The sequence below is a fragment of the Andrographis paniculata genome, unplaced genomic scaffold (genome assembly GCF_009805555.1).
Source record: "Andrographis paniculata isolate CXL003 unplaced genomic scaffold, ASM980555v1 Contig45END, whole genome shotgun sequence".
NCBI lineage: Eukaryota > Viridiplantae > Streptophyta > Magnoliopsida > Lamiales > Acanthaceae > Andrographis > Andrographis paniculata.
In genome coordinates this window covers 2,583,217-2,610,118 of record NW_026137579.1, presented here as the reverse complement: position 1 = coordinate 2,610,118, position 26,902 = coordinate 2,583,217, and the positions used below count along the sequence as shown (strand labels likewise).

The 26,902-nt window shown below is 36.4% G+C and overlaps 6 protein-coding genes and 1 long non-coding RNA gene across 15 annotated transcripts; 3 read left to right on the top strand and 4 right to left on the bottom strand.

Annotated features, from left to right (window-relative positions):
- Window positions 1-625: 625 nt before the first annotated feature.
- On the bottom strand, window positions 626-3,814 carry LOC127251562 (2-Cys peroxiredoxin BAS1, chloroplastic). The gene is made up of 7 exons (XM_051275300.1): window positions 3,520-3,814; window positions 3,062-3,136; window positions 2,433-2,514; window positions 2,246-2,325; window positions 1,868-1,993; window positions 1,054-1,167; window positions 626-879 (listed from the first exon to the last, which is right to left on the bottom strand). Exons 1-7 carry the CDS (start codon window positions 3,727-3,729, stop codon window positions 763-765), a joined length of 804 nt encoding a protein of 267 aa, XP_051131257.1. The 5' UTR covers window positions 3,730-3,814; the 3' UTR covers window positions 626-762.
- Window positions 3,815-4,838: 1,024 nt separating this feature from the next.
- Window positions 4,839-8,511, top strand: LOC127251560 (transcription factor E2FB-like). Its single transcript, XM_051275299.1, has 14 exons — window positions 4,839-5,305; window positions 5,816-6,005; window positions 6,116-6,169; window positions 6,263-6,348; window positions 6,414-6,502; window positions 6,582-6,636; window positions 6,788-6,840; window positions 6,925-6,975; window positions 7,071-7,119; window positions 7,206-7,271; window positions 7,354-7,430; window positions 7,529-7,757; window positions 7,883-7,949; window positions 8,031-8,511. The coding sequence occupies exons 1-14, from the start codon at window positions 5,003-5,005 to the stop codon at window positions 8,159-8,161; spliced, it is 1,500 nt and encodes a 499-aa protein (XP_051131256.1). The 5' UTR covers window positions 4,839-5,002; the 3' UTR covers window positions 8,162-8,511.
- A 68-nt stretch (window positions 8,512-8,579) lies between these two features.
- On the bottom strand, window positions 8,580-9,544 carry LOC127251561 (uncharacterized). Its single transcript, XR_007838923.1, has 2 exons — window positions 9,259-9,544; window positions 8,580-9,179 (listed from the first exon to the last, which is right to left on the bottom strand). It is a non-coding gene; the product is annotated as an uncharacterized LOC127251561 (long non-coding RNA).
- Window positions 9,545-11,306: 1,762 nt separating this feature from the next.
- LOC127251559 (D-lactate dehydrogenase [cytochrome], mitochondrial) lies at window positions 11,307-18,714 on the bottom strand. 3 transcript variants are annotated; one of them, XM_051275296.1, is made up of 18 exons: window positions 18,364-18,710; window positions 18,003-18,114; window positions 17,707-17,807; window positions 17,260-17,308; window positions 17,044-17,136; window positions 16,255-16,369; window positions 15,869-15,929; window positions 15,471-15,507; window positions 15,335-15,396; window positions 14,825-14,921; window positions 14,389-14,463; window positions 13,723-13,831; window positions 13,255-13,364; window positions 12,574-12,636; window positions 12,214-12,293; window positions 12,002-12,132; window positions 11,835-11,878; window positions 11,307-11,747 (listed from the first exon to the last, which is right to left on the bottom strand). In XM_051275296.1, exons 1-18 carry the CDS (start codon window positions 18,627-18,629, stop codon window positions 11,628-11,630), a joined length of 1,725 nt encoding a protein of 574 aa, XP_051131253.1. In that variant the 5' UTR covers window positions 18,630-18,710; the 3' UTR covers window positions 11,307-11,627. The 3 variants fall into 3 exon arrangements, with proteins under 3 accessions (XP_051131253.1, XP_051131255.1, XP_051131254.1); XM_051275298.1 differs by lacking the exon at window positions 18,364-18,710 and having other exon boundaries at window positions 17,707-17,835; XM_051275297.1 differs by lacking the exons at window positions 11,307-11,747; window positions 11,835-11,878 and having other exon boundaries at window positions 12,214-12,301; window positions 18,364-18,714.
- Window positions 18,715-19,127: 413 nt separating this feature from the next.
- On the bottom strand, window positions 19,128-19,747 carry LOC127251558 (putative RING-H2 finger protein ATL71). The gene has a single exon (XM_051275295.1). It carries the CDS (start codon window positions 19,637-19,639, stop codon window positions 19,175-19,177), a length of 465 nt encoding a protein of 154 aa, XP_051131252.1. The 5' UTR covers window positions 19,640-19,747; the 3' UTR covers window positions 19,128-19,174.
- A 347-nt stretch (window positions 19,748-20,094) lies between these two features.
- LOC127251556 (pentatricopeptide repeat-containing protein At4g39530-like) lies at window positions 20,095-22,788 on the top strand. Of its 2 annotated transcripts, XM_051275288.1 has the most exons (2): window positions 20,095-21,691; window positions 21,761-22,788. In XM_051275288.1, exons 1-2 carry the CDS (start codon window positions 20,203-20,205, stop codon window positions 22,642-22,644), a joined length of 2,373 nt encoding a protein of 790 aa, XP_051131245.1. In that variant the 5' UTR covers window positions 20,095-20,202; the 3' UTR covers window positions 22,645-22,788. The 2 variants fall into 2 exon arrangements, with proteins under 2 accessions (XP_051131245.1, XP_051131244.1); XM_051275287.1 differs by having other exon boundaries at window positions 20,095-22,788.
- On the top strand, window positions 22,672-26,877 carry LOC127251557 (protein CHROMOSOME TRANSMISSION FIDELITY 7-like). Of its 6 annotated transcripts, none has more exons than XM_051275291.1 (9): window positions 22,672-22,722; window positions 24,367-24,414; window positions 24,499-24,548; window positions 24,685-24,862; window positions 25,334-25,598; window positions 25,681-25,770; window positions 25,925-25,993; window positions 26,164-26,501; window positions 26,600-26,877. In XM_051275291.1, exons 3-9 carry the CDS (start codon window positions 24,503-24,505, stop codon window positions 26,730-26,732), a joined length of 1,119 nt encoding a protein of 372 aa, XP_051131248.1. In that variant the 5' UTR covers window positions 22,672-22,722; window positions 24,367-24,414; window positions 24,499-24,502; the 3' UTR covers window positions 26,733-26,877. The 6 variants fall into 6 exon arrangements, with proteins under 6 accessions (XP_051131248.1, XP_051131251.1, XP_051131250.1 ...); XM_051275294.1 differs by lacking the exon at window positions 22,672-22,722 and adding an exon at window positions 23,431-23,669 and having other exon boundaries at window positions 25,355-25,598; XM_051275293.1 differs by lacking the exon at window positions 22,672-22,722 and adding an exon at window positions 23,431-23,669 and having other exon boundaries at window positions 25,343-25,598.
- The last annotated feature ends 25 nt before the right edge of the window (window positions 26,878-26,902 follow it).

Below are 26,902 nucleotides of genomic sequence, written 5' to 3'. Positions count from 1 at the left end.
ATCACAAAAGGCTTGTGAGCAAAAGAAGGCATTTGGTACCATATTCTCCCAACCTCCTGTCAGTTGAGTAAATCACCGATTCTTGGTTTCTACTTTTCTTCCATGCTAAGTTTAAGACCCGATGTGTTCAACAGTTATCCATATAAAATTAAATTACATTGTAGGATGGTGGCATTCTCCATTCATACCACGATCTTGTATTTTTCTGCTTGTTAAAATTGGTAAACAACGACAAAGGAAAGATAATGAAATGCAGACAGTGAGGAGGAGAGGCAGCTCCACTTGACCGTTGGGGTTGTGTAATTCAAAAGTTTACGTTGCAGAAGAATTCATTTATTTTTATATTATTTTATTACTTCATTGTCAACCCTAGAAGTGCGTGTACGGATTTGCTCTGCTGCGCTGCACTTGTTAAAATTAGCGGACCTTACGTGTCTGAATTAAATATTTAACTAATTTCGAACACACCATGGGCAACCCAATTTCATTGCTTCGATCTACAGTTTGGATATATATATATAATTTTGAAAATTGATAGAAAGTAGTATCTAGAAGAAGCCTATCAGCAATTCACTATTTAAAGATGAGATGGAAAGAAATCAGAGTGCTGGCGGAGTATGCAATATCATATAAAACAGCGAATCTCATTATTGCACTTGAACAAAAATTGTTACATGACAACAAATATTCTTGCATCACCTCTTTTTAACGCTGGATAAATAAACACACAAGAGAGTCACAGATCATCGGATGCCAGGCAGGTTAAATTGCAGCAAAGTATTCCTTGCTAAGCTTAGGATCTGGCTTCATGGATTTGTCTCCGGGCTTCCATCCAGCCGGGCAGACCTCATCGGGGTTCTCTTGTACGTATTGCAAAGCCTACAGAACCACAATGCAGGTATGTCAAAAGGCAACCAAAAAGAATAATAAAATTCTTTCCTGTTAATCATCAGTGTATGAATGAAACCAAATAGGGCGATAGAAGGTTGTGTTACAAGCTTTTACCAAGTTGTTGATTGTATTGTGTAAGAAATCTACAGCAACATTGCATACCTGGAGTGTTCTGAGTGTTTCATCAACACTACGACCAATTGCGAGATTGTTGATGGTTGAGTGCTGAATAACTCCCTCCTTGTCAATGATAAACAGTCCTCTCAGTGCAATTCCCTGGGATATTATAACCCACTCTGTTAGTAAGAGCATTCATAATCATTGATTTTCGGAGAATTTATGTTGCATGAAGAATCATTCCAAGTGGGAAAATTAATAAACTGGTACAATCAGGTCCCCGTTCACCATTGGATAAAGATACCATAGGACAATTGATAGAAAGTAATGACTAATTAGGTAACATGTAAATAATTTGCAAACAGTTATTATCATAGTTATCATGTTTAACAGGGCAAGGAGAAAGTTGTCGTAAAACATACTCCGGTGAGTTACTAGAATGAAGTTGGTTATCATTATTTAGTACATGCTTTTCACAGAACATTGAATCATAATACTAGTTGCACCCATAATCATACAGCAAACTACGGATGATAAGTTTTGGGCTAATCCTCTTTCTAGAGACATGTGCCAGGTGAGTCAACAAATTATCCATGCTTGGATTTGTATCTCATATAAAAGATTTCTGGTTTCTAAGAATTAACCATTCACTTTCTTTTGGAAATAATATGATAACCCATATACATACAATGAATAAATTGACTTTTTGTATTAGTACAAGCTGTTAGATCAGCTTGTGTTTGCCTTTAAAAGAATGGCTAAAAGCATACCTCATCAACAATTATGTACTGACCGACAGTGGATTAGCTACAATTTTCTAAATGAAGGCCAGAATGCATAACCTTTTAACGACACATACCTGATCTGGAATCAGAACGTCAAATGATTTTGAAATTGATTTGGTCACATCAGAAACTAATGGATACTTCAAATCACCCAACCCTCCAGACTTTCTGTCAGTTTGCACCCAGGCAAGGTGGGAAAACTAGAGAAAAATAAACAAGAAGAAAGGAAATGGTAAACATCCAGAAGTCAGATAATTAGTCAGCATATCCGTGTTCTGTATATAGATCAACAAAAATGGAAAGTAAATAACTATGTAAACTCGCCAAATTGAACATGAGAAATACAGAGAGATGACTCCATTACTTGTATAAGTGAGAGGTACCCATGGCCAGTGTGTTGACAAGGACTGCATGAAAAAAATTTAATATTGAAATTAAAATATGGGACTTACCACACTGTCTACGGATACACCCAATACTTCAGTGTTCAACTTCTGGAATTCTTCATAGCGGTCACTGAAAGCAGTAATCTCTGCAAAAGATGATATAATGGAATGATTTCATAAATGAAAACTCCGGTAATTCCTATTAGATTGAAGAGAATTCTTATGTAAATAAGTAGCCCAGCTCCAAGCTCACCAGTAGGACAAACAAAAGTGAAGTCCAGGGGGTAGAAAAAAAGAATGACATACTTTTTCCCTATATAATCAGAAAGCTTAACCTGCAGAAAAAGCAACTCCAATCAGTTAAAATATGGCAGAGTTGGATTCCAGATATTACAAGGAATATCATGTGAAGGGCTAATCATCAAACAATGAATTCAAACCAAGGGAAATACACTGAAGATTATCTTTAAAGCTAACACGATATGTTGGTAAAATGACTTTAAAATCCAAGTAAAAATTGATCAATTATTGAGGGGAAAACTTTCAGAACCTACTATAGTTCTCCACCTGAAAATTGAACTTTATCTGGTCAGATTGAACAACAGGGAGAATTTTTTAAAAAACCCATGGAGTTTTGTAGGCCTATAAAAAACGTTACCATTTTGAGCCATTGTCCCAACTCCCAACCACTAAATCCCCTCTAAAATTTAAATAGGTGAGGAACCAAAAAACTTTCAAACCAATGGAGATAATCAAATTATTTCATATACTTGGGGCTGGAATAACCACTAAAAGTAAAATTTTAATCAAAAACAAAAAAAGTTGAGATAATGCATATGCATATATATGTGAAGAATCACCAATGTCTATACAACAGATTACCTTGATAAATTCCTGATCAAAAACAGCCTCTGCCTCGAAGTCCGGAGCTTTATTCCCAACCAGTGGGAGTTCAGACTGCCAAAATTAACAAATAAATAACATCCCAACAACAAAAACTAATTTTATTAGAAAAATGCTACAACAATATAACATCAAAGATAATTCCTTGAACTGATACAGAAATAACTAACACATTGTCCATAATTTTAGAAACAGACGGACGTCTATAAAATTTATATACGGGAAATTAAACTATAAAGTTTGTTCAGAACCTAGAAATGCCAATAACTCATTTCAAAAGTCAGATAAGACTTCCAAATCCGATTGAAGTGAACTAAAACAGTCGTATAAGTTCAACATTTCGCACAAAAAAATCAACAATTCCAATTCTGCGACAAACAACGGAAAACAAAACATTTCAACTGCAATCAAAACATAAGCCAATAGAAAAAACTCACAGCACGGACGACCAAACTGCGTCTTTTGGAAGACGCCGAGCTCACGGAGAGGGAGCGGGGAACGCGGGACACAAAGGATCTGCCGGAGAAGGAAGAAACAAAGGGAACAGATTTTAGAGACTTTTTGGAAGAAATGTAGGCTTTCGGATTAGGGTTGGGATTGGACAAAGCAAGGGAAGCAGTTGAAGCCGCAGCAGCAGAGCAAGCCATTGCGTATAGAATCCAATCCAGTCGAATCGCGCTCGCCCTCTCGTTTACCGATGAATGACTGTTGGTAGGTGGAGACTGTCGACTGAGAAGATAAGCGTAGTACAGTGGTACAAAAACGGCGTCGTTCATATTACAGTATAACTGGGCTGGGCTGGGCTTCTTCCCCCTTGGACTCGGCCCAGTAACGTCCAGAATCTTCTCTTTCGCAGAACCAAACTGTATTGGGATTCAACGTGGCATTTATTAAACTGTAATAGTTTTCAATTTCATTTAAATTCTTCACAAATTACAATTATTATGAAATAATAACTCCAAATTAATAACTATGATAATACTTGTGATCAAATTAGACAGAAAAAATTTTAATTTAAATTATTTTATTTTATTTTTTGTTTGATTTTTCTATATAGAATATATACTAGATAAATTACGGTGTAAATAAAATTATGAAAATTAATTAATAAATAATAGTACAAGATATTTAATATTAAAAAATAAATATCTGAAAATAAGAGTGTAACTCTCAACGTATATACTAATAATGTTTGGCAAGAAAAATAAATTTAATGCAACATTAAAAAAATAGCTTACACAGTACTTTGTATAGGTAATAAGGAATTGTATGGTTTGCATTTCAACTATTTTTATATTTAATAAAAATATATAATTTATATTAAAATTTTGAAAAACTTTAATTTGTAGCGTAAATTATTTATAGACACAAGTTAAAGGTGTGTTTGTTTGAAGTTTGGATTTTGAGTTGAGATTTGAATAATAAAAATTTTGAATTTGAACAGTCTGATGTGATATAGATAGGTGTTAAATTAATGTTTTGAATGTAAAATTGAATTTTAGTATAATATAAAAACTGAAAAATAAATATTTGATTTGATATTTTTTTTAAAAAAAATATAATAAATAGTGAAAATCCAAACAAATCCCTCGAACATACCCACCCTGAAAGTTAATTCAAAATATTCCGAAGCAAGAATCGAATCCGATCGAGCCGAGCACAAAAGTTTGGTTAAGGGGTGGAAGTATAAAAAGGTGAAAATCTCAAGGACGAGATTGCAAAAAAGAGGAGCTGGATTTTCCATGGTATGCTGTTTTTGTTGGATGTATTTTCCCTCCATATGTCCGAACCAAAAATTCCCTCCCTTGCGTCGTTTTCTAGTCGGCTACCGCTACCCAGCTCGCACGCACCCCCGCCCCGCCCCGCCCCGCCCCGCATATGTATATGCGTATCTTCGCCATGGAATGCTAAAACCCTTGGATGCGCTCTCTTGGATTCTGTTATTCCGATTCCAGTGAATTAATCCCATACCCCATTTTAATGGCTGCCCGTGGAGCGCCGACCCGCGATGCTGCGGCAACGCCTCCGCAGAAGGCAGCGGCGGGGAGTGGCCAGATCCCACACTACCACCACCAGCAGACGCCGCCCACCGCGACGAGGCGCCATCTACCGTTCACGACGATGAAGCCGCCCTTCGTTACCCCCAATGACTATCACCGTTTCTCCAATCCTGGGCGCGCCGCCACCGATCATCTTTCGGAAACTATTGTCGTAAAGTCATCTGTGCGTTCACAATTCTGTCACTATATTTGTGGTGTTAAACTATTGTTTGGTTTGCTTTAGTGTCTGTATTCTTGTGCTACTGGCTTTTGTGAATTCAGTGGTTTTTGTTATTTGGGGATTGGCTGATGCTGTAGACTGAAATTTCAATTGTTAAAACATAGGAAGTGTAGTCATTGAGCATCGAGATTTCCTGGATTCCTATCCGCACAGATCTGTATAATTTACCACATAAGGAAGGAAGAGTATTAGATGGCTTATTAGTCTCTTACAGATAGGTTTTGCCAATAAAAACCTAAATGTGCTCTCAAGTTCTTGGAACTTTAATCTTTTGAGCTTGTTATGATCTATATTTTGCCGTTGCCTCGAGTTCTTTATGCAACTTTTACTATCCCCAACTGCATTGCTCTTTGCTGCTATAAGGACACAATTTTAAGTGAACCTAAATGGCATTATGGGCAGAATCAAATAATCTGTGTTTCTGTTGATGTCTACTGAAATGGTGTTTCTCAGCCTTTGAAACGGAAGACTGGGTACGAAAATGAGGTGGAATCCAGTGAGAGGACAGCAAGTTCAGGATACAGTGATATGAATATAAGCCCATTGGGTACACCTGTGTCTGGTAAAGGAGGAAGGACAAATGGCCGTTCAAAGGTCACCAAGAACAATAGATCCATACCGTCAACCCCAATTTCTGGAATTGGTGAGAATTCTCTCATACATGAGTTTGGTTTCCAACTCTGGAACTTAAGCTGCATACGAAACATCCACTATAGTTTTACTCCCAATAACGATATCTTGTTGAATATGCAGATGTTTCATCCTCACCTACAAATGCTGGCAGTTGCCGCTATGATAGTTCCTTGAGTAATAATGCCTCTCTACATTTTGGTTTTTACCATTTTTGAAGTGGTTGATTAACAAGCATAATGTGGTTCTGAACCTTGCAATGCTCTTCAGGTCTTCTTACAAAAAAATTTATCAATTTGATAAAGCATGCGGAAGATGGAGATCTTGATCTAAACAAAGCAGCTGATACTTTAAAGGTAGTTATGATTAAAATGAGGTTCTTTTGTAAGGATTAAAGAATAATTAGATTTCTGCTATGCAGGTACAAAAGAGGCGGATATATGACATAACGAATGTGCTTGAAGGCATTGGCCTTATTGAAAAGAAGCTTAAGAATCAAATTCATTGGAAGTATGTCCTTTATACTGGATATGGTAATGACTCTACAGTAATTTTGGGTAATATAATGAGACTTTGTGTGATTCACCAGGGGAATCGATCCTTCAAGACCTGGAGAACCGGACAATGATGCTACTCTTTTGCAGGTATACAAGAGAAAACATGCTTTCCTTGAATTCTTTGTGTTAAATATGGAATCAAGTGCTGATATTGGTGATTCTTTATTGCGGTAGATCGTGATTGGTGATGCAGAGGTATGAACCATCATTGATGTTGTTCTCTTGTTTTCATCTGCAGGCAGAAATTGAGAATCTTTCCATGGAAGAAAAAAGTGTGGATGACCAAATAAGGTGCATGATCAATGGTCAATTTCTTTGTAAACAAATGTTTGCTGTCATTTGTTTAAATATTCCATTGTCGTAATAATGTGACAGGCAGATGCAGGAAAGATTGAGAGATTTGAGTGAAGATGAAAACAACCAAAAGTAAATATTCCATCTTAATTACATGCTTACATCCCATGAAAAGATTTGAAGCATTATCTGATCAGCTATGCCCTGTTCAACTTCGATTGTTGTAGATGGCTTTTTGTTACTGAAGATGACATTAAGAATTTGGCCTGCTTTCAGGTTCATTTCTTGTCCTGTAGTATTTACACATGACAATATTTGCTCGGAGGATGTTTTTAACTCATTTTATGCCTTATTTCTGACAGAATCAAACCCTCATAGCTATCAAAGCTCCACATGGAACCACCCTCGAAGTCCCAGATCCTGATGAGGTTCACATTTAAGACAACATAATTTGCACAAAGTGTATTCGAGTTGTTTTGATTGTCCAAGTAATTTCTGTTTTATCAATAGGCCATTGATTATCCCCAAAGGAGATACAGAATCATACTAAGAAGCACAATGGGCCCGATTGATGTTTACCTTGTCAGGTATCACTCCAACTCCTTTGATGAGTGAAAATATTTTATTAATCATGGTAATTTCCAAAAACTGTTTTATTCTGAGTGTCTTCCTTTTTTTCATTAAGCCAATTTGAGCAGTTTGAAGAGATGAATGGAGCTGCACAATCTACAAATACGAGTCTGGCGCCAAGTTCTGCATCAAATGAGAATCCAGCCATTGAGGGGTCTCACTTGGCCAACACTACAGCACAACTCGTTGTTCAGGGACAAGACATCCATGATTCCAACTCAGAATTCATGGCTTCTCTAGATCATACCGGGGGAATCACTAAAATTACGCCCTCAAACATAGATGTAAGTAGTGCCATTGTTGACTTTGCATTCATTTTGCATACTTTTGAAGAATATTCATTAGAGAAGCCAAGAAGAAGTGTTAGCTCATACTTATCTGATATAGTAATGAAATTCGTCGTTTTCAGAATGATGCAGACTATTGGCTTTTAACAGAGGGAGATATTAGCATCACGGACATGTGGAATGCAGATTGTATCCTTCCCTGCCAATGCTCAATCTATTTAAATAAATATTGTCGATACGCTTGTAGTTCTTAACATTTTGTTGATGTAGCTGGAAATGATTGGGGTGACTTACATCTGCTTCAAGAAGAGATGCAAATGGCAGCCATTGGTACACCAGGAACCCATTCTCCGCAACCCGGTGCCCCCGATTTGCCTCCTGCTGCTGACATGGCGCCATGACGGTCAACATTGTATAATTTGTTTAATCATACAATCTGATTTTGATTCATGCTGCATTCCTCATCCTCCTCATTAGACAGACTTCTATATCGAAGAATCAAGAGGCGAGAAGAACAGTGGGAGCAAGTGATCCCTCAGGATTGATTAAAGCTCCCACTTGATCATATTGGTGAAACCAATGTTCGATCTTTACATGTTGTATGAGATGAGATGTGATGGATTGTCTGAAAATAGATGTGGGCTGCGTTGTGCTGTTTAATTGACATTATTGTACAAGCTGATCGATACCGATATTACATTTGTTTCCCCTCATGATGTATTGACTCAAATACAAGGTAAAAGTTAAAATTGAAGCACATCATATGTACATCTTGTGACTACAATCTTTAGATTGATTCATTTAATTATAGAAGCTCAATGAACCATCAAGAACAAAGTAATTTTATTTCATCACAATAAAAATGAATCACTACAAGAGTATATATTACAATAAATTGGACAACAAATCTGATTATTTATGTCCTAATATTGATCTCCAAACTATAAGTTCAACCTTGTATAACCATATACAAGGTAATTAATTCATCGGATCCATATGCCGGTCGAGATGCTACAAATTAAAATCATTCGTAGTGCTCGCGACATAAGTAACAAAACCACCATAAAATAACAACTCGAAACCACATTGTAAGGCCAATATCAGGTAAGCTCGATACATTCTGTCGATATGGATTGGATAACAAAAATTAATTAATTGGCTAACATACCGTATTGAAAATGAAAAACTGAGAGAAGGGATGACGATGGAGGAAGCATTGCATGAGACTTGGAGGATACAGAGGGATATATTAATTATTAGTATGATGGAGGAAGCAATATTTGTAGTGTCAGAAACACTTGTAACTCTTGTTCACGACTTCTTCTCCATCAAACCCTAGATATCATTTCTGACATAGCGAAGAAACACCATGGCTTCAATCCATCAGTCTCTAACAAAGGTCTGGAAACTTCATCAGTTCTGCAAGAGAGAGACAAGCAGCTGACGTTTTCGGTGAAGACAATAAATGAAACCTCGGTATGTCGGAAATAAGAAGTACCTGTGATGACATCGAGGATCCATGGCGTCTGTCAGAAATCGGTAGTTGAAATCACTTGGAAATACCTATGCCACCCATGCCAACTAGGGCAAGACGAATCTGCAACACCTGTACAATGTGCAGATGCTTCTGACAAAAGAATTATCGTCTTCGTCGTCATCTTGTCGATCTTCTGGCCACCAATCATGAGATCGGATTATTCCGACAATAGAGAGGAAGTTTTCAAAGTTGTCTTCCTCCCAGGAAAACTTCACAGTAGTGTGTAGTAATTCGTAGTGCTGCTGAATCAATGAGGTCTGGAAAATGGCAGATTTATAGACCCAAATTCACCCTTAGATATATTTATTATTACTGTTATTTTTATTATCTTTTACTACTACTACTACTACTTATTGAATTTATCCACAGATTCCTTCCTCCTCTTGTCTTAAATTTTATTCAACACGTTGCGGAATATATACGTACATAAATTATATATATATATATATATATTGTATTATATGAACCATGATGGGACAGGAGGGGTAATGTGTCCAGGAATTGACTTGGCTTGCCCTAACATTATTATACTCACTCCATTCCAAACATTGTGCAACATTTATGTTTGATACAAAAATTTATATTTTTTATTTGAGTGATGTGATGGAATAAAGTAAAATATATATTAATACATATATAAAAATATTATTAATTATTTCTAAGGGTGTTAATTTATTTAATTTTATTATTATTTTCAGGTTCATATATGTATAATCCAGCTGTCGTAGGGGAGTTGGAGGATAGGAGCCTTTTTTTTGTCTTTTCACATTTTCTTTATCAGTTGAAAATTTCAATTCTCGTTCCCTCTAGCTTGTTGAGTTTTCTAACAAACATGTATGTATTTATGTATGTATGTATCAGTCATCTGTCAAAGTCTTCGCCATCACATTATTAAAATAGAATAGGAATTAAACCCATTATTAAAATTAGAAAATAATATATCTGCTCTCTTAGATAAAAAGAAATAAAAAAATAATACAACTGTGAATTGAACAACCACCAAAGCGGAAGTGATCATTACGCTGATTGGTGACTTGGTGATGGCGTAGTGCTATTATTATTATTATTATTATTATTTATTTATTTATTATTATTATTATAAATTGGGTCACGAACACGAACACGAATACGAAGGAACGATTCAAAGCGATGATGAGAAGAATTCAAATTTTAATTAAGTATCAACTAGGGGACCAATAATTAATACTATTTCCTTAATTAAATTACGATGATAACAATACTATACTCATGAGTGTAGCATTCCTCCAGTCTGGACGGATAGCCAATTTAAGATTAATTAATAGAAATTTGAGATGTTGTCATTGATCATATCTTTAAGAATGTATTTCTGAAAATGATGGTTACTGACGTTATGAAGATAACAAGTAAAGTTGTAAATATATTACATTAAATCAAAAAGAAATGTGAATTATCTTGAATGTGTTCAAGATTGCCTTTTTGGCCTTATAAAATTAACGTGGTGACAAATGATGGTAGTAAATATTTTATAGCCAAATAATTTTGGGCATTCACTAATTCATTAATTAAAGAAGAAGAAGAAGAAATATAAATATAATCATATATATATTCCCTGTCGAGATAATTAAAAATGTGAATTTTGTTACATCATTTGAAAGCCCAAATCTCCGTCACCATAAATTCGTCATCAGGAAAGATTCAACACTATCCATAGTTTTTTTGTTTTCTAGCTAGTGTATATATATATATATATATATACTAATTATTAAATTACTACATCGTATATTCATTCGTATGTACGTCGCTATTGATCTAATTAAGGTGGTATTTGACGAATTCCAATCTAGGAGGAATTCAATTCAATTCAAAAAAAATAATAATAAAATACATTATATACATGGCTTTCATTAATTACTTACAAGACAAGTCGGGTCAAATTAAGTAACTAGTGTCCGTAGGGTGGTTCTTGGCTGAGTTGTTGGCATTAAATTAATCAGCAATAATATTATATGCGTCATATATGACAAAGATAGAAAGAAAAGGACAGATGTATACATTTATTATGGATCATGGATGGATGAATTCTTGATAGAAAGAAAGGTTTCCGGACAGAAGAAAACCATCTCCAGGTAGTCAAACACCAACAATGGTTCCACTTATATTGGGCCCATATTTGGGCTGAACGGCCCAATATTATAATTACAAATACAATACACCACCTACTACTACTACTACTACTATAAGTTATTCTGGAAAATGTGTAGTGATGAAAATTTGTAAAACAAGTAGTTGCTTGAATACAAATAACTATTGATTGTTACAGAAACAGAGTTGGGAGTAGGATACGACCTCTAGAGACAGACATGAGGGGGAATTAGCTTTCCTGGGTTCATGATGTCATTAGGATCCAAAGCAGCTTTGATCTTTTTCATGGTTTTCAAGTTCTCAATTCCAAGTTCTTTTTCCAGATACTAAAACAAAACTCATTGATATCAGAACCACCAATGGAGGAGCAAATATTATATGTATATATATAGCCACCGATGTGGTTTGGTTACCTTCATTTTCCCAGTGCCGACACCATGTTCGCCTGTGCAAGTCCCTGCTCAAGAAAAACATTGAATGATTTTCAGAACCTGATGATGGTGGTGGTGTTGATTTTTAGAGATTCTAATCGAGTTGTGTGTGTATGAAATGGAAGGGAATTTAATTGGTTGCGATATACCGTCCATGTCCAGAGCCAAATGCACCATGAAGTGGTTTAACCTCTCAGCCTCTTTTCGTTGTTCATCATCCTTGGGATCGAACAAAATAATTGTGTGGAAGTTCCCGTCGCCAGCATGAGCAATGACTGTGCTGCAAAGCATGGATGTTGCATTAGGATTAGCAGCTACTAAAAAACTAAAAACTTTGTGTTAATAGTTAGAGATCTAATACCATAATAAAGTCGAAGCATCTAATTCTTGTTTGGATCTGGATATTATTTCCGCAAGCCGTGATAGAGGAACGCATACATCCTGCAGTACTTTAATAAAATTCTTCTATATATTACTCACTGATTGCACAAGCAGCAGATCACTGCCTGCCACCCGATGAAACTGAAAATGGACATGCATGTCCAAATAGCTACGCACACAGAATAAGGAATATGAAATGTATATATATTATTATTCTTCTTCTTCAGAGTAGGATTCACAAAAATTCAGTGAGATCCTCCAGGAATTCCCAATCTCTTTTTCTTTCTATAATTAGCTATATTTCATGAAACCCAACAATTTCACAAAGGAAAGAACTAACCGTTGTCATTGCCTCAAAGTTCGGTGCCATGGCAAAGCAAGCCCAAAGTGCTTCCTTTCTTATCTACAAGAAAATTCCAGTGAGTCAGCTTAATTAGATTAGATCAGTTTTTGAACTGCATCGTCTTGTATCTGAAACTTCAGAAGTCCACTCATGATTGGATCAATTTGGGTGTCATGACATAAAAAAGAGTGCTGTTTTGAAGTACAAACCAGTAAATAGCTATCCAAATACAGCCCGGTGTATGCATTTTAGAAGCGGTAGGCAATATTGTAACTTATAAGTTAGTAATATACAAATTGGTTCAGAAGCTTATGTGCAGGATTGTGCATGAGTTCGCTTGCAGTACTCAATCTAAATCATGTTAGGGATTACACAATATTGGACAAAAGAACAAGGAAACAAATGGTGTGTTGCAAAACAACCCTATCTTCAACCCTTGTGTTAGGGATGGGAGTGACAGTTTTGATCAAGCAAATTCACAGCTGAAAGCTGCAAATGGATTTTACTTACAAGAGGTCTCTACAAATTATTAAAGATATCAACATAGAGTACAAATGAATAACAAATTGTAAATTAAAGGCTACACTGGTTTAGGATGCCATTTCAAAGAGAACATGCCATAGCAGTAACTGATTTGAAATTAATAGATTTCGAATAGCCTTCAATGTGCGGGTGTACCTTCCAAAGTTCCTTTTTAGCTTCAGGTTCCTCTGTGAACACAAAATCTGAGCCATTGTGCTCTGAAGCTATCTTCTGAACTATTAGTGTCTGTTCGCGTGAGTATGCTTCTGTGAATATACAGAATGAAACCACCATCAGAGATCAAAATTCAAAAGCATGTGGTTTTAATTGATGACTGAAATCCATACAAGTCCCATAGAGGATGTCTAATCAATAGGAGCTCCACTACCTTGAAGCATACTTTTGATTTTCAGTAGCCTAACCAAATTTTAGCCAGGTATTTAGCAGTTGATAGTAGTACAAACCAATCAAAAAAGTCTCACACTATACTTGTGGGGAAGAAAGAGCAAAGCCGGTAAACATATAAACCCCCAATGAAATAAGAAAAAAAAGGATTATGAGATCATCTTAAATGCTAGAAGAACAAAAGGTATATGCATGGGCAAGAGAGACACCATTCTTCACCTGTGCCAATAAATTCAAACATCAAGGTCGGAACTTCAGGCAAATTTTTCCCATTTGCAAAGTTGATTGCCCTCACTTGAACTTCATCCAGAAGTTCCACCCTTGATACCTGCCATTAGAACAGGAAAAATACATGAGATAAATGATGACAAATTTGGTAAAATAATTTTTCATGTTTCCAAAATATGTTTCAACCACATGCAGACTTGCAGTGCAAGTGCGAGTCAAAATTTCACCTTTCACCGAGGAACTTCATAATGGAAGAAAAGGAAGGATGCCATGCCACATGTTCATTTGAATATGCAACATACACTAACTGTGCTAACTGCTCTTTCAATTTATTATTATTTTTTTTTTTACTTTACACAACAAGTTGCTCCAGCAATTATCAAAGAATCAGACATAGCATGCAATTGATATAAAAAAAAAAGTTCATATGCAAGGCATGAAATGTAGAATCAAAAGGTTTTTATTAGCTTGGTGAACCCCTGAAATAAGTAGACATTGTAGGAGATCACATTTTTCTTGTTATCAGGACCACTTTTGAGGTTCAAAAAATTGAACACGAGATAGAGAAAGAGTTTGAAGAATTGGAACAACTAATGAATGTGGCTAGAAATAATGGTAAAGCGTAAAATTGACAAAATGGTTACTCAGTTTCCTCACCTGGATGCCAGATAGCATAGTTGCAATAGCAACATCAGCTGCATCTTTAATTGTAGGAAAGTTACACATTGCTACCTGTCAAATGTTTCACAATATAGAATGATTATTCATTCAACTCAGCATGGAACTTCATGATAAACTATCATATTTTTAGCAGAAATATAAATAAATATAAAATGATGTATCTTCATATCAGCTTGAATTTGGCATGAGGTAGCCATGTTTTATGATTAGAGTGCAATGAGCTCAAACAGTGCCCTCCATCTATTGGTCTTGTCGATTATGGATTGGAATGAAGATTTGACTACTACAGCTAAGATAACCTCCATCATTAATTGTACCTGATTTGAAAGTCATGAAACACCTTCCCAGCCATGACTAACAATTACTAAATTCAAGTAAAAGGGAACGAACACATCAAGTATAAGGGAAATACCACCGAGCATTTGGGAATCTTTTGGAGACGTAATGTAACTTCTGTTATAACCCCCAAAGTTCCTTCACTTCCAATCATGAGTCTTGTTAAATCATACCTACAAATTAACAAATTTATACAAGTCTATTTACATTGTGAAGGTCATCTAGAAATTAGAAAATGATTAAATTAATGCAAAACAAGGAAATGCTAACTATAGAAAACAAGACCACATGCAACCCTAACTTTATCATGTAAGACCACATGCAAATTGCTGGGGGGGGGGAAGGCTTAACAAGAATCTTTTATGAAATGTAATTGTCTGATATAAGCTGACATTGTGGTCAATGAGCACAGATACAATGAATTATCTCACATAATAGTTTACAAATTTTGAATTATGAGAGGAAATAGATCCACACATTTATATATCAACCTAATACACAAGAGAAAGGGAGCATACAGATGAAGCTAAAATAATAGGATGCCATGGAAATTAAACACTCTAGAGATTCTGAACAAGAAACAGACCCTGCAGCACTTTTTCTGGCACGAGATCCAGTCTTGACAACCTCTCCATTGGCTAAAACAGCCTGAAAAGTATGTATCATAAGAAAATTCATACTCAAAACTTTCACCATCTAAAAGACAAGTGTAGAATGCAAACCTTGAGGTTAATGACATTTTCACGCATGGTGCCATACCTACATGCTAGAAACAATTAAGATAGCCAAAGTAATTCCATATTTAGAATTCATGTGTCAAGATTTAAAAGAAGCAATTTATGCCATGATCCATGAAAGGGAGTAGCTGGTAATGCAGAAAAGGGAAAAAGAATGTCTAGTGAGAGTTTAATGGTTCCTCAAACTAAATAGCAATAGATGCATGTTGTTGAAAAGCTTGAGCCAATCTACAGGTCTTAGCAAAAGCTATCAACTGATAATTGGTTATGGTTAGAAATTACAATCATCCAGAATTCATAACTATGAATGTAGAAAGCACTAAGGAACCACATGCACAATAAATTTTATTTATGCTAGGACTTTGGAGCAAAGAAACAACTACCTTACAGCTAAGGAACCCGAACATCGTGTAGCACACATTCCACCAATGGTTGCTCCTGGACCTGTGAATTAGATAATACATATAGGCCATCAATGTCTAAGAAGTCAAGTTGTAAAAAGGCAAGAAATAGGAGAAATATAATTTGATTGTATCCTTATTATTTATACAAGAGGAAAACCACAATAAGATTTTTAGGAAAAATAACATAAACTCATATCACTTTAAATGCAACCTTTTAACTTGATTACATAAGTTGCTTAAATTGTTTATCAACTTAGCTACCTAGTCGTTGTCCTCATAGAAATCATGTCATTAACAATAGAAGAATTAACTTATTCTCTTAAATTCATCGTGTGTCATAAGACCTGCATATGGAAAAACCTTACCAGGATCTAGAGGGAAGAATAATCCGTAAGGTTCAAGATACTCATTAAGCTCCATCCACCCAATCCCAGGTTCAACAACCACATCCATATCCTTTACATTTAAAGATATGACTTGCTGAAACAGAGTTTGGAAGGTATGTGCATCGATTAGTACCAAGTACTACCACATTCATTATTACAATTTCACAATTGGAAACTGAACCACTTGCATGTAACATCATACTGAAAGAAGGAGAAGAGAAAGGTCAAATAATTTTCGAAATATAGCATATCACACAAATAAAGAAAATGAAAAAAAGAACTGAAAAAAAAAAAACAATCTTGTTCCCAAAAGGGTAACAATGTAAAGCAGCCTAAGGGGTGGGAGAAAACCCAAATCAAACTCCTAAACATCAAACCAAATTGAACTGACCATATGTTCGGTTAACCAGAGGAGTTAAATTCAAAGCACAAATACCAATGCATATTAATTTGTATGGTGCAAGCCAAGTTGGCCTTTAGGAACTTTTTATGTCAATTAACTGAATTAAACAGAATTCTCATATATACTGCTAGTCTTCTAAATACTATAAATAACACAAGGGAGAAAACTTTTAAAGACCAAAAAGAGGGAAATGGGTTGTTTGGCCCATTTTTGTTCCGATGGCCAGGCGAAACAACCCTATAATGGCTTACCACCCCATATAGTTATAACATCTACAGATTAGTAAACACATTTACAGTTTTGGGATTATAATGTTGACACACCCTACTCATTTTTGGGATTATAAAGTTCATTGCTACTCTTACTTTCATTTGTGTCATGTCAATGCAAACTCCACCACTAGGTGATAATGTATGGCCTTCAATTGACGTGGCTCCACCATATGGCACAATAGGAACCTAGTAACAACATACCAAATTTGAAGAGAATGTCAGCTTTGCTTCATTAGATATTGATAAACTGATTATTCTTAATATACATTGAATGAATCCAAAAGAACAAATTAGAATAACATGCCAAACCTTATGTTTGTTACATGATGCAACTATCTTAGATACCTCCTCAGTGTTTCTGCACATCAAATAGAAGACAACTATGAAGTCATATGTCAAAAGAGATCAATAAAAGATGCGAATACAGGCTCAAAAGCTGATGATATGCAATCCATCCTTTCTCAACCTGAAGTTATGAATGGTCAATTTAGTCAATCTTTCAGTTTGGAAAAACAAGGAGAGTGTTAAGTCAGCAGCAATTTTTCTTGGTCTGTCAATTCTGGATTCAAATGTTTTGTGCTATTTCTGGAAATCTTTTGGTATAGAAAGATTTCCGAAAAAAAAAAAAAAAAAAAAAAAAAAAAAAAAAAAAAAAAAAACTATTCTATTCACAAGTTAAAACTATGCAGAGGAAAAGCATACAATATTCCATTACAGAAACTTATATGAATCAACAGAAGTCAATCTGAATTCTACCTTGGGAAAACAACTATATCAGGAATATTCACTGCCAGGTGGAAGCTGTTCTGTGGCTTCCCATGGAAGTACCTCTCATCATAGTCCATCGTCATATTGTCCTGCATTTGATATGTTCAAGCTTATCTCCTAGAGAATCAAGACATTGCACTTCAAGCAGCAATAAGTATGCATCAAATTATTCTAACCAGCATGAGAATTAGAAATGCATAAGAAGTGAAGGAATATCTACTATAAATAACTTCACCGCTAATTAGCAGAGGATGGAATGTGAAATTTTAAACATTGATAAATACCTTGCAGATTGTCTTTATTTCTTCAAGAAGCTCTTGGGGAACTGGTCTAGAAAGACTTTTTACCAAGTATTGTGTGCTATCTTTGCCACCCATACCATGATTTCTGAATTTTCTGTCAAATTGGAAATGCCATATGAGATTCAAAAACAAAATAGACATTTCCCTGTTTTTAACTTAAAAAATCCACAAAAGTTTTGTAACTTTACACTGCAATCAAACCCACACATTACAAAAAAAAAAAACCACTTTCATTTAGCCATTCAAAAGTAATATGATTGCAGAAAGCATTTCTAAAAAGAGCCCGAGAACTAAAAACAACAATGACCAAATAAAAAAACCGACAAAAGAACAAGATCCTTACGTTTTACGATCATGATTTGGAGCTTCACAGAGTGACGGACCGGCTTCCTGATATGACTGAAAAGCGAGGGTGGCAGTGGACGCAGCAATAGCCCACGGAATCAAAGAACGGGCCGCGACAGTCGATGCACGTGATTTCCGAACATGTTCACTACCGAAAACCTCCGCATCAGCCCTAATCAGCGCCGCGGCCTGCTTGTGAGTAAAGTAGCATCTAAACTTGCTCGAGGAAGAACGCAGGCGGGAGATCCACGAGGAGAACGCCATGGCCGCTAGGACCGAGGATTACGATAGAAGAATTTAGGATAGGATGAATCAGCTGTCGTTTGACTCCCAGTCCCCAATTATAAATACCACGTGGTTTTTGGTCTCGTTTTTTCCAAATATTATATACACATATTCAAATGGATAAAGACTCCAACTATATACTTTCTATTCACGTCATTTTGATTTTATTACTCTCTCCGTCATTTCGTCGTTCGATTGGATACTTATTTGATCGGATATGAATTTTTTTAAAAATAAATAAATAAATAAAAATTGTTATTCAATTGAATGCTTATTAATACGAATTTAAAAAATAAATAAAAATAAAAATTTTTACTTTTTCAAATAAAAAAAAACATTATTTTATTAAAAAGCAAATTTAAATTTAAATTACAACTAAAAGAAAAATATATATATATATATCTATTTCCTTTTTAGAGAGTTTTTTGAACAAATTTTCTATAGAGAAAAATAATACTAATGTAAAAATAGAATATAAATATATTATTAATTAATAATTACAGTAAACACCATACATCATGTCTTCATATCATAAATCCTGCTGCAGCAGGCATGGTCGCCGGCCGGCGGGGATCAGCCAACGGCGACGAAGTCCGGCAGACGGGGCAAGTGGGGTGGAGCCGGAGCCATGGGTCGACGCAGTTGAGGTGGAAGAGGTGGCGGCAGTCCGGCAGAGCTCGGAGCATGTCGCTGTTCTTGTAATCCGCCAGGCATATCGAGCAGCACGTCGCCGTGGAATCTTTATAGCTCGCCTTCGCTTCCGAGTACAGAAGCTTCGGGAACCTGTTCAACGGCGGCGCCGGCGCCGGAGAATTTGTCCGGGGCAATATGGGTGCGGCGGCGGTGTTTCTGGTCCAGCAGTAGGAAACCAATGTCAGGGCGGTGATGAGGACAATAATCCCGGCGGAGACGCCGATGGCGTAGCCGAAGCCGCCGACGCCTTCGGAGCCCAGGGCAGCGCCGGCGGGGGCGGCGGCGGGGGCGCTCATGATGGATGGGATGGGAGAGATCGGAGATGTGAAGGGCACTGTTTGTATGCGTGTTTGAAATTCGAAGGGTTACTAGGTTGTTAAAAGTCAATGCTGACACAAATTTGATAGCTAGCGGGGAAGGGTTTGGGTAGGGTAATTATTATTATTATTATTATTATCATCATTTGACCGGACTGAGTGAGGTAATTACGTGTCTCGGTGTATTTGTTTGGCGGTTGAAATTGGAACGTTAAGTTAGAATGAGATACTAACGGTTAGGTTATTGAGTATAATTTTTAGTTGAATGATCAGTTAAAAACTAATTAAATTTATTTGATAAATTGATTTCAAATAGTTTATTACAATTAAAAAAATAATTTTGAAAAAATTAACGAATACAGATTTTCATGTATGGTGTTTTTCTTTTTTCTTTTCTTTTTTGGCCTCATTTTGTTCCTTTGCATTAATTCACCGTCAGCATCAGAAATTACAAGGCATAAAATTGGGCGCCACTTTCTGCAATGATCGTTTCTGCAATTGAGCAGTAAAATGAACGCCTAAAAACAGTTCGATATCTGCAAATGCGAGCACCATCTCTCGGAGCGCACATTTCGTTCGCCAATTTGCGCACAAGATGTCATGGTAAAGCTGCACTGTCCAATACACCACTTCACAGAAACTATTCCGAGCAATCGAATCGGCCACGGACTTTTGAATTGGAGAGCGCTGATGGTATCATCACGTTGCACAGTAGGCAAAAGCATAAGCAGTATTTGGGGGAGCTCCTACTCTCGCCGCCGCAAAAGATTGGTAATTATATTCGTCGCTGCGAGACAATTCATGCGCAGATAATTTTGTCAGGATTTGAGTCGAATGTGTTCCTCAATAACATTCTTATCACGGTTTATGCGAAGGGTATTGGAACTTTCCAAACTGCCGCCCACCTGTTCGATAAAATGACTGAAAGGAGCTTAATTTCTTGGTCTTCGATGATTTTGGTGTATAACCAAAATGGGTATAATGCAGAGGCTTTGAAGTTATTTAGGGAGTTTAGGAGAAGTAGCAGTGACAATCCAAACGAGTTTGTTTTTGCTACTGTAGTTCAATCTTGTACTGAACTGAGAAGTACCATTAACGGTAGGTACATTCATGGCTGTGTCATAAAGGCTGGGTACAACCAGAATCCTCATGTAGGCACTTCTCTTATTGATTTTTATGCAAAAACCAGTGATTTGGATGCAGCAAAATTCGTTTTTGATGATTTGGGAAAGAAAACAGTGGTCACGTGGACAGCCATTATAATGGGATTCTCCATAAATGGAGAAAGCAATGTGTCACTGAATCTATTCAGGAAAATGGTGATGACTGGTATTGTTCCTGATAAGTATGCTCTTTCCTGTGTCTTGAAGGCATGCTCGATGCTTCATATGCTCGGGTTAGGGAAGCAGGTTCATGCTTTTGTGCTGAGAAATGTCGATAACAATGATGTATCAGTCGGTAATGCACTTATTGGTTTCTATTCTAAATGTGGAGAACTGTTGGCAGGGATCAGAATTTTTCATCAGATGATGGTTAAAAATGTTGCTTCTTGGGCAACAATGGTGTCTGCATATATGCAGAACGGCTTCCATTACGAATCAATGGCTCTGTACAAGGAAATGGTTAGATTAAGGTGGAGCGCAGATGGATTTGCTTGTGCGAGCTTGCTCATTTCTAGTGGTTCTGTTGGGGCTCTGGATCTAGGCAAGCAAGTCCATGCTTACACCATCAAGGTAGATCTTGACACCGATGAATTTGTTACCAACAGTTTGATTGACATGTACTGTAAATGTTATGTTTTAACTGATGCAAGAAGAGTCTTTCTCATCTCTGGAAGATGCACCGCCATCTGTTATGACGCCATGATTGAGGGTTACTCGAGGCAGGCAAGTTTATGCGAGGCCATTGACTGTTTCAATGAAATGAGGCATGATTTAATCTCACCGAGCCGCCTAACATTTGTCAGCCTTCTTGGCGCTTCAGCCTCTGAATTCGTCTCCCGACAGCTCCACTCTCTCGCCATCAGATCAGGTTTCTCTGCAGATAGTTATGTTGGCAGTGCTTTAATAGATGTTTATTCAAAGTGTTCGTCTATTGAAGATGCAGGGCTAGTATTTGAGGAGATAAGCAAAAAGGACATCGTCGTCTGGAACTCTATGTTGTTCGGATATGCCCTCCAATCTGAAAGCGAGAAGGCTCATAAACTGTATTTAGAATTTCTGCGCCTGGGAGAAAATCCGAACCAGCACACATTTGTCGCTATCGTCATGGCTTCTAGCAATCAAGCGAATCTGTTCTACGGCTTCCAGCTTTACAACCAAGCTGTAAAGACAGGATTGGATTCTGATCCCTTCGTTACAAATGCATTGGTGGATATGTATGCAAAGTGCGGAAACAATGCGGCAGCAGAGTCAATCTTCAACAATGCTATCCATCGAGACACTGCCTGCTGGAACTCGATCATATCAATGCACGCAAACTGTGGAGACGCCGAGACAGCCCTCGGCACGTTCAAGCAAATGAAGGCAGACGGCGTGCAGCCTGACTACATCACATTTGTTGCTGTGCTTTCGGCATGTGCGCATGCGGGGCTTGTGGACGAAGGACTTCATCACTTCAGTTCCATGGGTCAATTCAAGATTGAGCCGGGGGAAGAGCACTACAGCTCCATTGTTTCTCTGTTGGGCAGAGCTGGCAAGTTGGACCAAGCTAGATCATTCGTCGAGAACATGCCATTCCAACCCACAGCGCATGTCTGGAAGAGCTTGCTCAGTGGTTGCATAGCTAATGGCAATCTGGAACTTGGCCAATACGCGGCTGAGATGGCGATTTCTTCCGATCCGAGGGATAGCGGGTCGTATGTGTTGCTTTCGAATATTTTTGCATCGAAAGGTATGTGGACGGACGTCAAGGAAGTGAGGAGAAAAATGGAGAGCAATGCTGTGGTAAAAGAAACTGGCTGTAGTTGGATTGAGTTAAACTAAAGATTCAAATAACTAGTAGAGGCTCGAGTTCCCACGTCGTATTCTTGGAGACTAAGCTCATCTGGATCAGCCGATCAGATACATTTTCTCAGCTCATAAATCACTTTGGCAAATGAAAACAATGTTGGTTCTTTCAATTATTTATTTTTTACAGGTTTTTTTTTTAAAAAATTTAATACATTACATACATTTATTATTTTTATATTTTTTATATTTATTTTTTTTTTCATATAAGCTTTTTTATATAAAATATTTTATTGAATGACAATTTTTATCGAAAAAATACAAATTATAAAATTAAGACCAAATAAAGTAAACCGTAACATCCAACGCGATAGCTGCCCAACCGGGTCTGTTTTGTTCGAAAGGTTTTCACAATATTTTATTTTTATTTATTTTTATCTTTTATATTATATTAAAAATAATTATAAATTTAAAATATATCACATCAATATTTATAATAATATATTATTATTATTATTTAAATTTAAAATTTTTTACATCTAAATCCAAACAAACACACTAGTTATTTTTCTTAGGGTGTGTTTGTTTGGAGGATTGGATTTGATTTACACTATTCATCCAATTTTTTTTCCAAAAAATATGAAATCAAACACCTATTTTTTATTTTTTATATTATACTAAAAATTAATTTTACATTCAAAACATCACATCAGCACCTATTTATATCACATCATACAACTATTTAAATTCAAAATTTTTACTATTAAAATCTCAATTCAAAATCCAAACCCCAAACAAACACACCCTTGGTTTATTTTCCCTCCGTGCGATTCGAACCAAAAAATTCCCTCCCTAGCGTAGCTAATCTCTGCAGCGTTCTTCGATCTCTAACTCCGTGCTATTCAATCTCTAGCTGATAGATTCATCCAAATAGTCTCTACATATATTGGGGAATTTCCTTGAGATTCAGTGGTGGTCTTCGAATCAGCCTCGTGTTAAGGTTACCCGCTTCTTATGCGTCTGCGGAGGTCAAGTGGTGTTGATTTCGATTAAGTTTTCTGGTTCGTGGTTTCCGTAGCGAATGATTTTTGTTAAACAATACTGTTTGTACTTGTTTTTGGCTCTCGTGTAGAGATGTTTTGTAATTGTTGTTGGTGTTCTTTACTCCAATTGGCTGGTTTGCCATTAGCGTGTATCGTGCCCTCTCTGGTTCAAGGGTTGTATCTTTCCTTGAGTATTAATGCCTCTCAACACTTTATATTTTAACAGTTTAAGTTGTTGATTAGGTCTTTTTAAAAGATTCTTCATCAATTTAATTAAGGTGCGGAAGATGGAGATCTTGATTTAAATAAAGGCATTGGTCCCATAAAAAAGAAACTTAAGAACCACATTCATTAGAAATATCTCCCTGTTGCTCTGTTGAATTTAGGAATGCCACCATTTTAAGCTTTTATAGTGGATATGCTAATGACTCTGTACAATAGTTTTGGGTAACATAATGAGACTCCGTGTGGTTCGCCAGGGAAATCTATCCTTCAAGACCTGGAGAACTTAATGATGGTGCCACTCGTTTGCAGATATATTAGAAAGAACATGCTTGCTTAAATTATTTTCCTTTGCTCTGTTGTTCTTGTTTATATTCTTTTTAAGATATGTAATATAAATGTTGATATAGGTGTTCTTTTGTATGTTAGATTTTTTATTGTTAATGTAAATATTTTCATCATCGTTTATGTTGTTTTCTTGTTTTCATCTCAGGCAGAAATTGAGAACTTTTTTTGTGGAAGAAGTGGATTAAGAAATAAGGTGCATACCAACGGTCAATTGCTCTATGATTTTTTTTTTGCTGTCATTTTATTTAAATATTTCCTTCTCATTCTAATGTGACAGGCAGATGCAGGAAAGATTGAAAGATTTGAGTGAAGTTGAAAAAAACAAAAGTAAATATTCTGTGTCTTACATCACTTGAAGATTTGAAACATTTTCTGATCAGCTTTGGTTCTTCTTTAACATTGATTGTCATAAATGGTTTTTGGTAACTTACCATTTGTATCTCTTTGCTCAATAATCAAACAGAGAAGGTGGGGCAGAAAAAACCAGTGGAGATGCAATCAAAAATCAGTGCATTCTTCAAATCTTTGACTCCTCCTCCTGATTTGCCTCCACTTACTTTGTTTAGTGATGATCCTTCAAATTTTACAAATGGGTCAGAAATTACCGTTACCTACAAATGCAAGAAGTTTAATGCCGAAAGGTAAATACTGTCATCTTGTTCTTCCTTTTTCTTTTTATGAATTTTATAAATGCAATCTCTCTCTCTCACTTTTATACACCACTCGGATGCAGTTTAAGTTTGGTTCAATTCTAACTGCAAAATTTTACATTTTATATCTGTGTGTTTTCATGGTTCCTTTCGTTTTCAGCTCGATTACTGGGTGCCTAAATATTTCAATTACACCAGAAGAAATTAGTTGAAGAGTTCAGTTTGAGGACTACTCTAATCTATACTATATTTCTTTCATTATATAACATATTCAGATATTTGAAACTCACATGTTATATGCCATTTCTTCGGTGTTCGCCTTTTATTCTGCACTATTAGAGTGTTTGATTCCAGGTCTCTTTGTTTCACTTTGAAGTGTTCAGTGATTTGCCTAGACTAGCTTTAGATGCCCTTAAGTTACATCATGTAAAACTCAAAAAGTTACATGGATATATATTTTAGTTCTTGTAGTGAGCTTGATAGTGAATTTACCAACAACGAATCAAAGGAATGTGATTCTAACTTCACGAAGCTGGACCACGCCAAGTGCGGAAAGGTTCTGAATAAGAAGAGGAAATATGCACAGTTGCATTTGGAGGTTGGCCAGTCTGATTTTCTGTTGCATTCATGTTCTGCATGCGGATTCAAGTATGCTCCGGGTGATAGCACTGATGAAAAGGTTCACAAGACATTTCACAAAAACTACACTCATGGGATACCTTTTAAGGTAATATGAGGAATTAATTGTTTTATATTTCATGTTATTTATATAATCACTATATTCTAAAACTTTGTTTGCGGTGCATGAGGGATGGCGCAACGAAAGAGTTGTAGAGTCACTGGAAGCGGGGCGCATCATTTTGATACAAAATGGCGATCCACCTCCTCAACAAAACAAGGTACTGAGTTGAGAAGGACTTGGCTTTCGGGTTTTTATGTATTTTATATGGAATTGTGATGGATTGCATAATAAAAAATTGAAACCAAACTCCAAAAAAACATAGCCTTATTCTTTGTATTTGAGGAATGGACATCAATATTTTTGAGTTGCAGGTTCAAGAAGTTGTGCAAATGATGGAAATGGAGCTTGGAGATGGATGGATACTTAATCAGCACTGTAAGGTAACCAAGCTAAGGATATTGATTGATCACAATTTCCATTCTCTTCATTCTAGACTTGTGGTTGCTTTCATGGTTTTAAATTTGATGATTGTCAAAATACAAGACTATCTACTTCAACTGAATCATGGCTACTGGTTGCATGCAAATTTATGTAATCAACATACTATCAGGTATATCTATACATCTCGTCACAGAGAGTGTCTGGTTGTCTTGTTGCTGAACCAATAGACAAAGCCTACAAAATTCTCTCAAGTACACCCAATGAAACATGTAATACGATTACAAAGGCAAAGAGGAGCTCAACTACTCTTCAATTCGGCAATGTCAGTCTCCAGAGGGAAATCATCAGAAGAAACCCTGTCAAAAGTCCTGAAGAGGGGTTCAACAGTGATGGAGTGATTTTGTGCAAAGAGGAGGCAATTCCTGCTCTTTGTGGCATTAGAGCCATTTGGGTCACTACTGCCAATCGAAGAAAGCACATAGCCAGCACTCTACTGGATGCAGTGAAGTAAGTTTCATCACTCTTAGCATTTTAGTAGATTCTTTTAGCTTACTGGATGCAACTATTGTTGAGCTGTTAAGCTTACTTACTATGTATGCATGCAGGAAGAGTTTCTGCACAGGCTTGATTCTCAATGACACACAGGTGGCATTTTCACAACCCACCTCACTTGGAAAGGCTCTGATATCTAGTTATACGAGAACCGGCAGTTTCTTGGTCTATACAACTGGTAGGTAGGTAGAATGAACTAGATTCTAAATTATAGTCTTTCATATATTGTCAGATATCTGGAGTTGTAGGGCTCAAATTATATTGTCAGATACATACATACTGAAACATGTGGAAGTCTATTTTTAATAAATGATTTTCACTACAGACTTAACCATCTGGTTCATGTGCCCAACTTG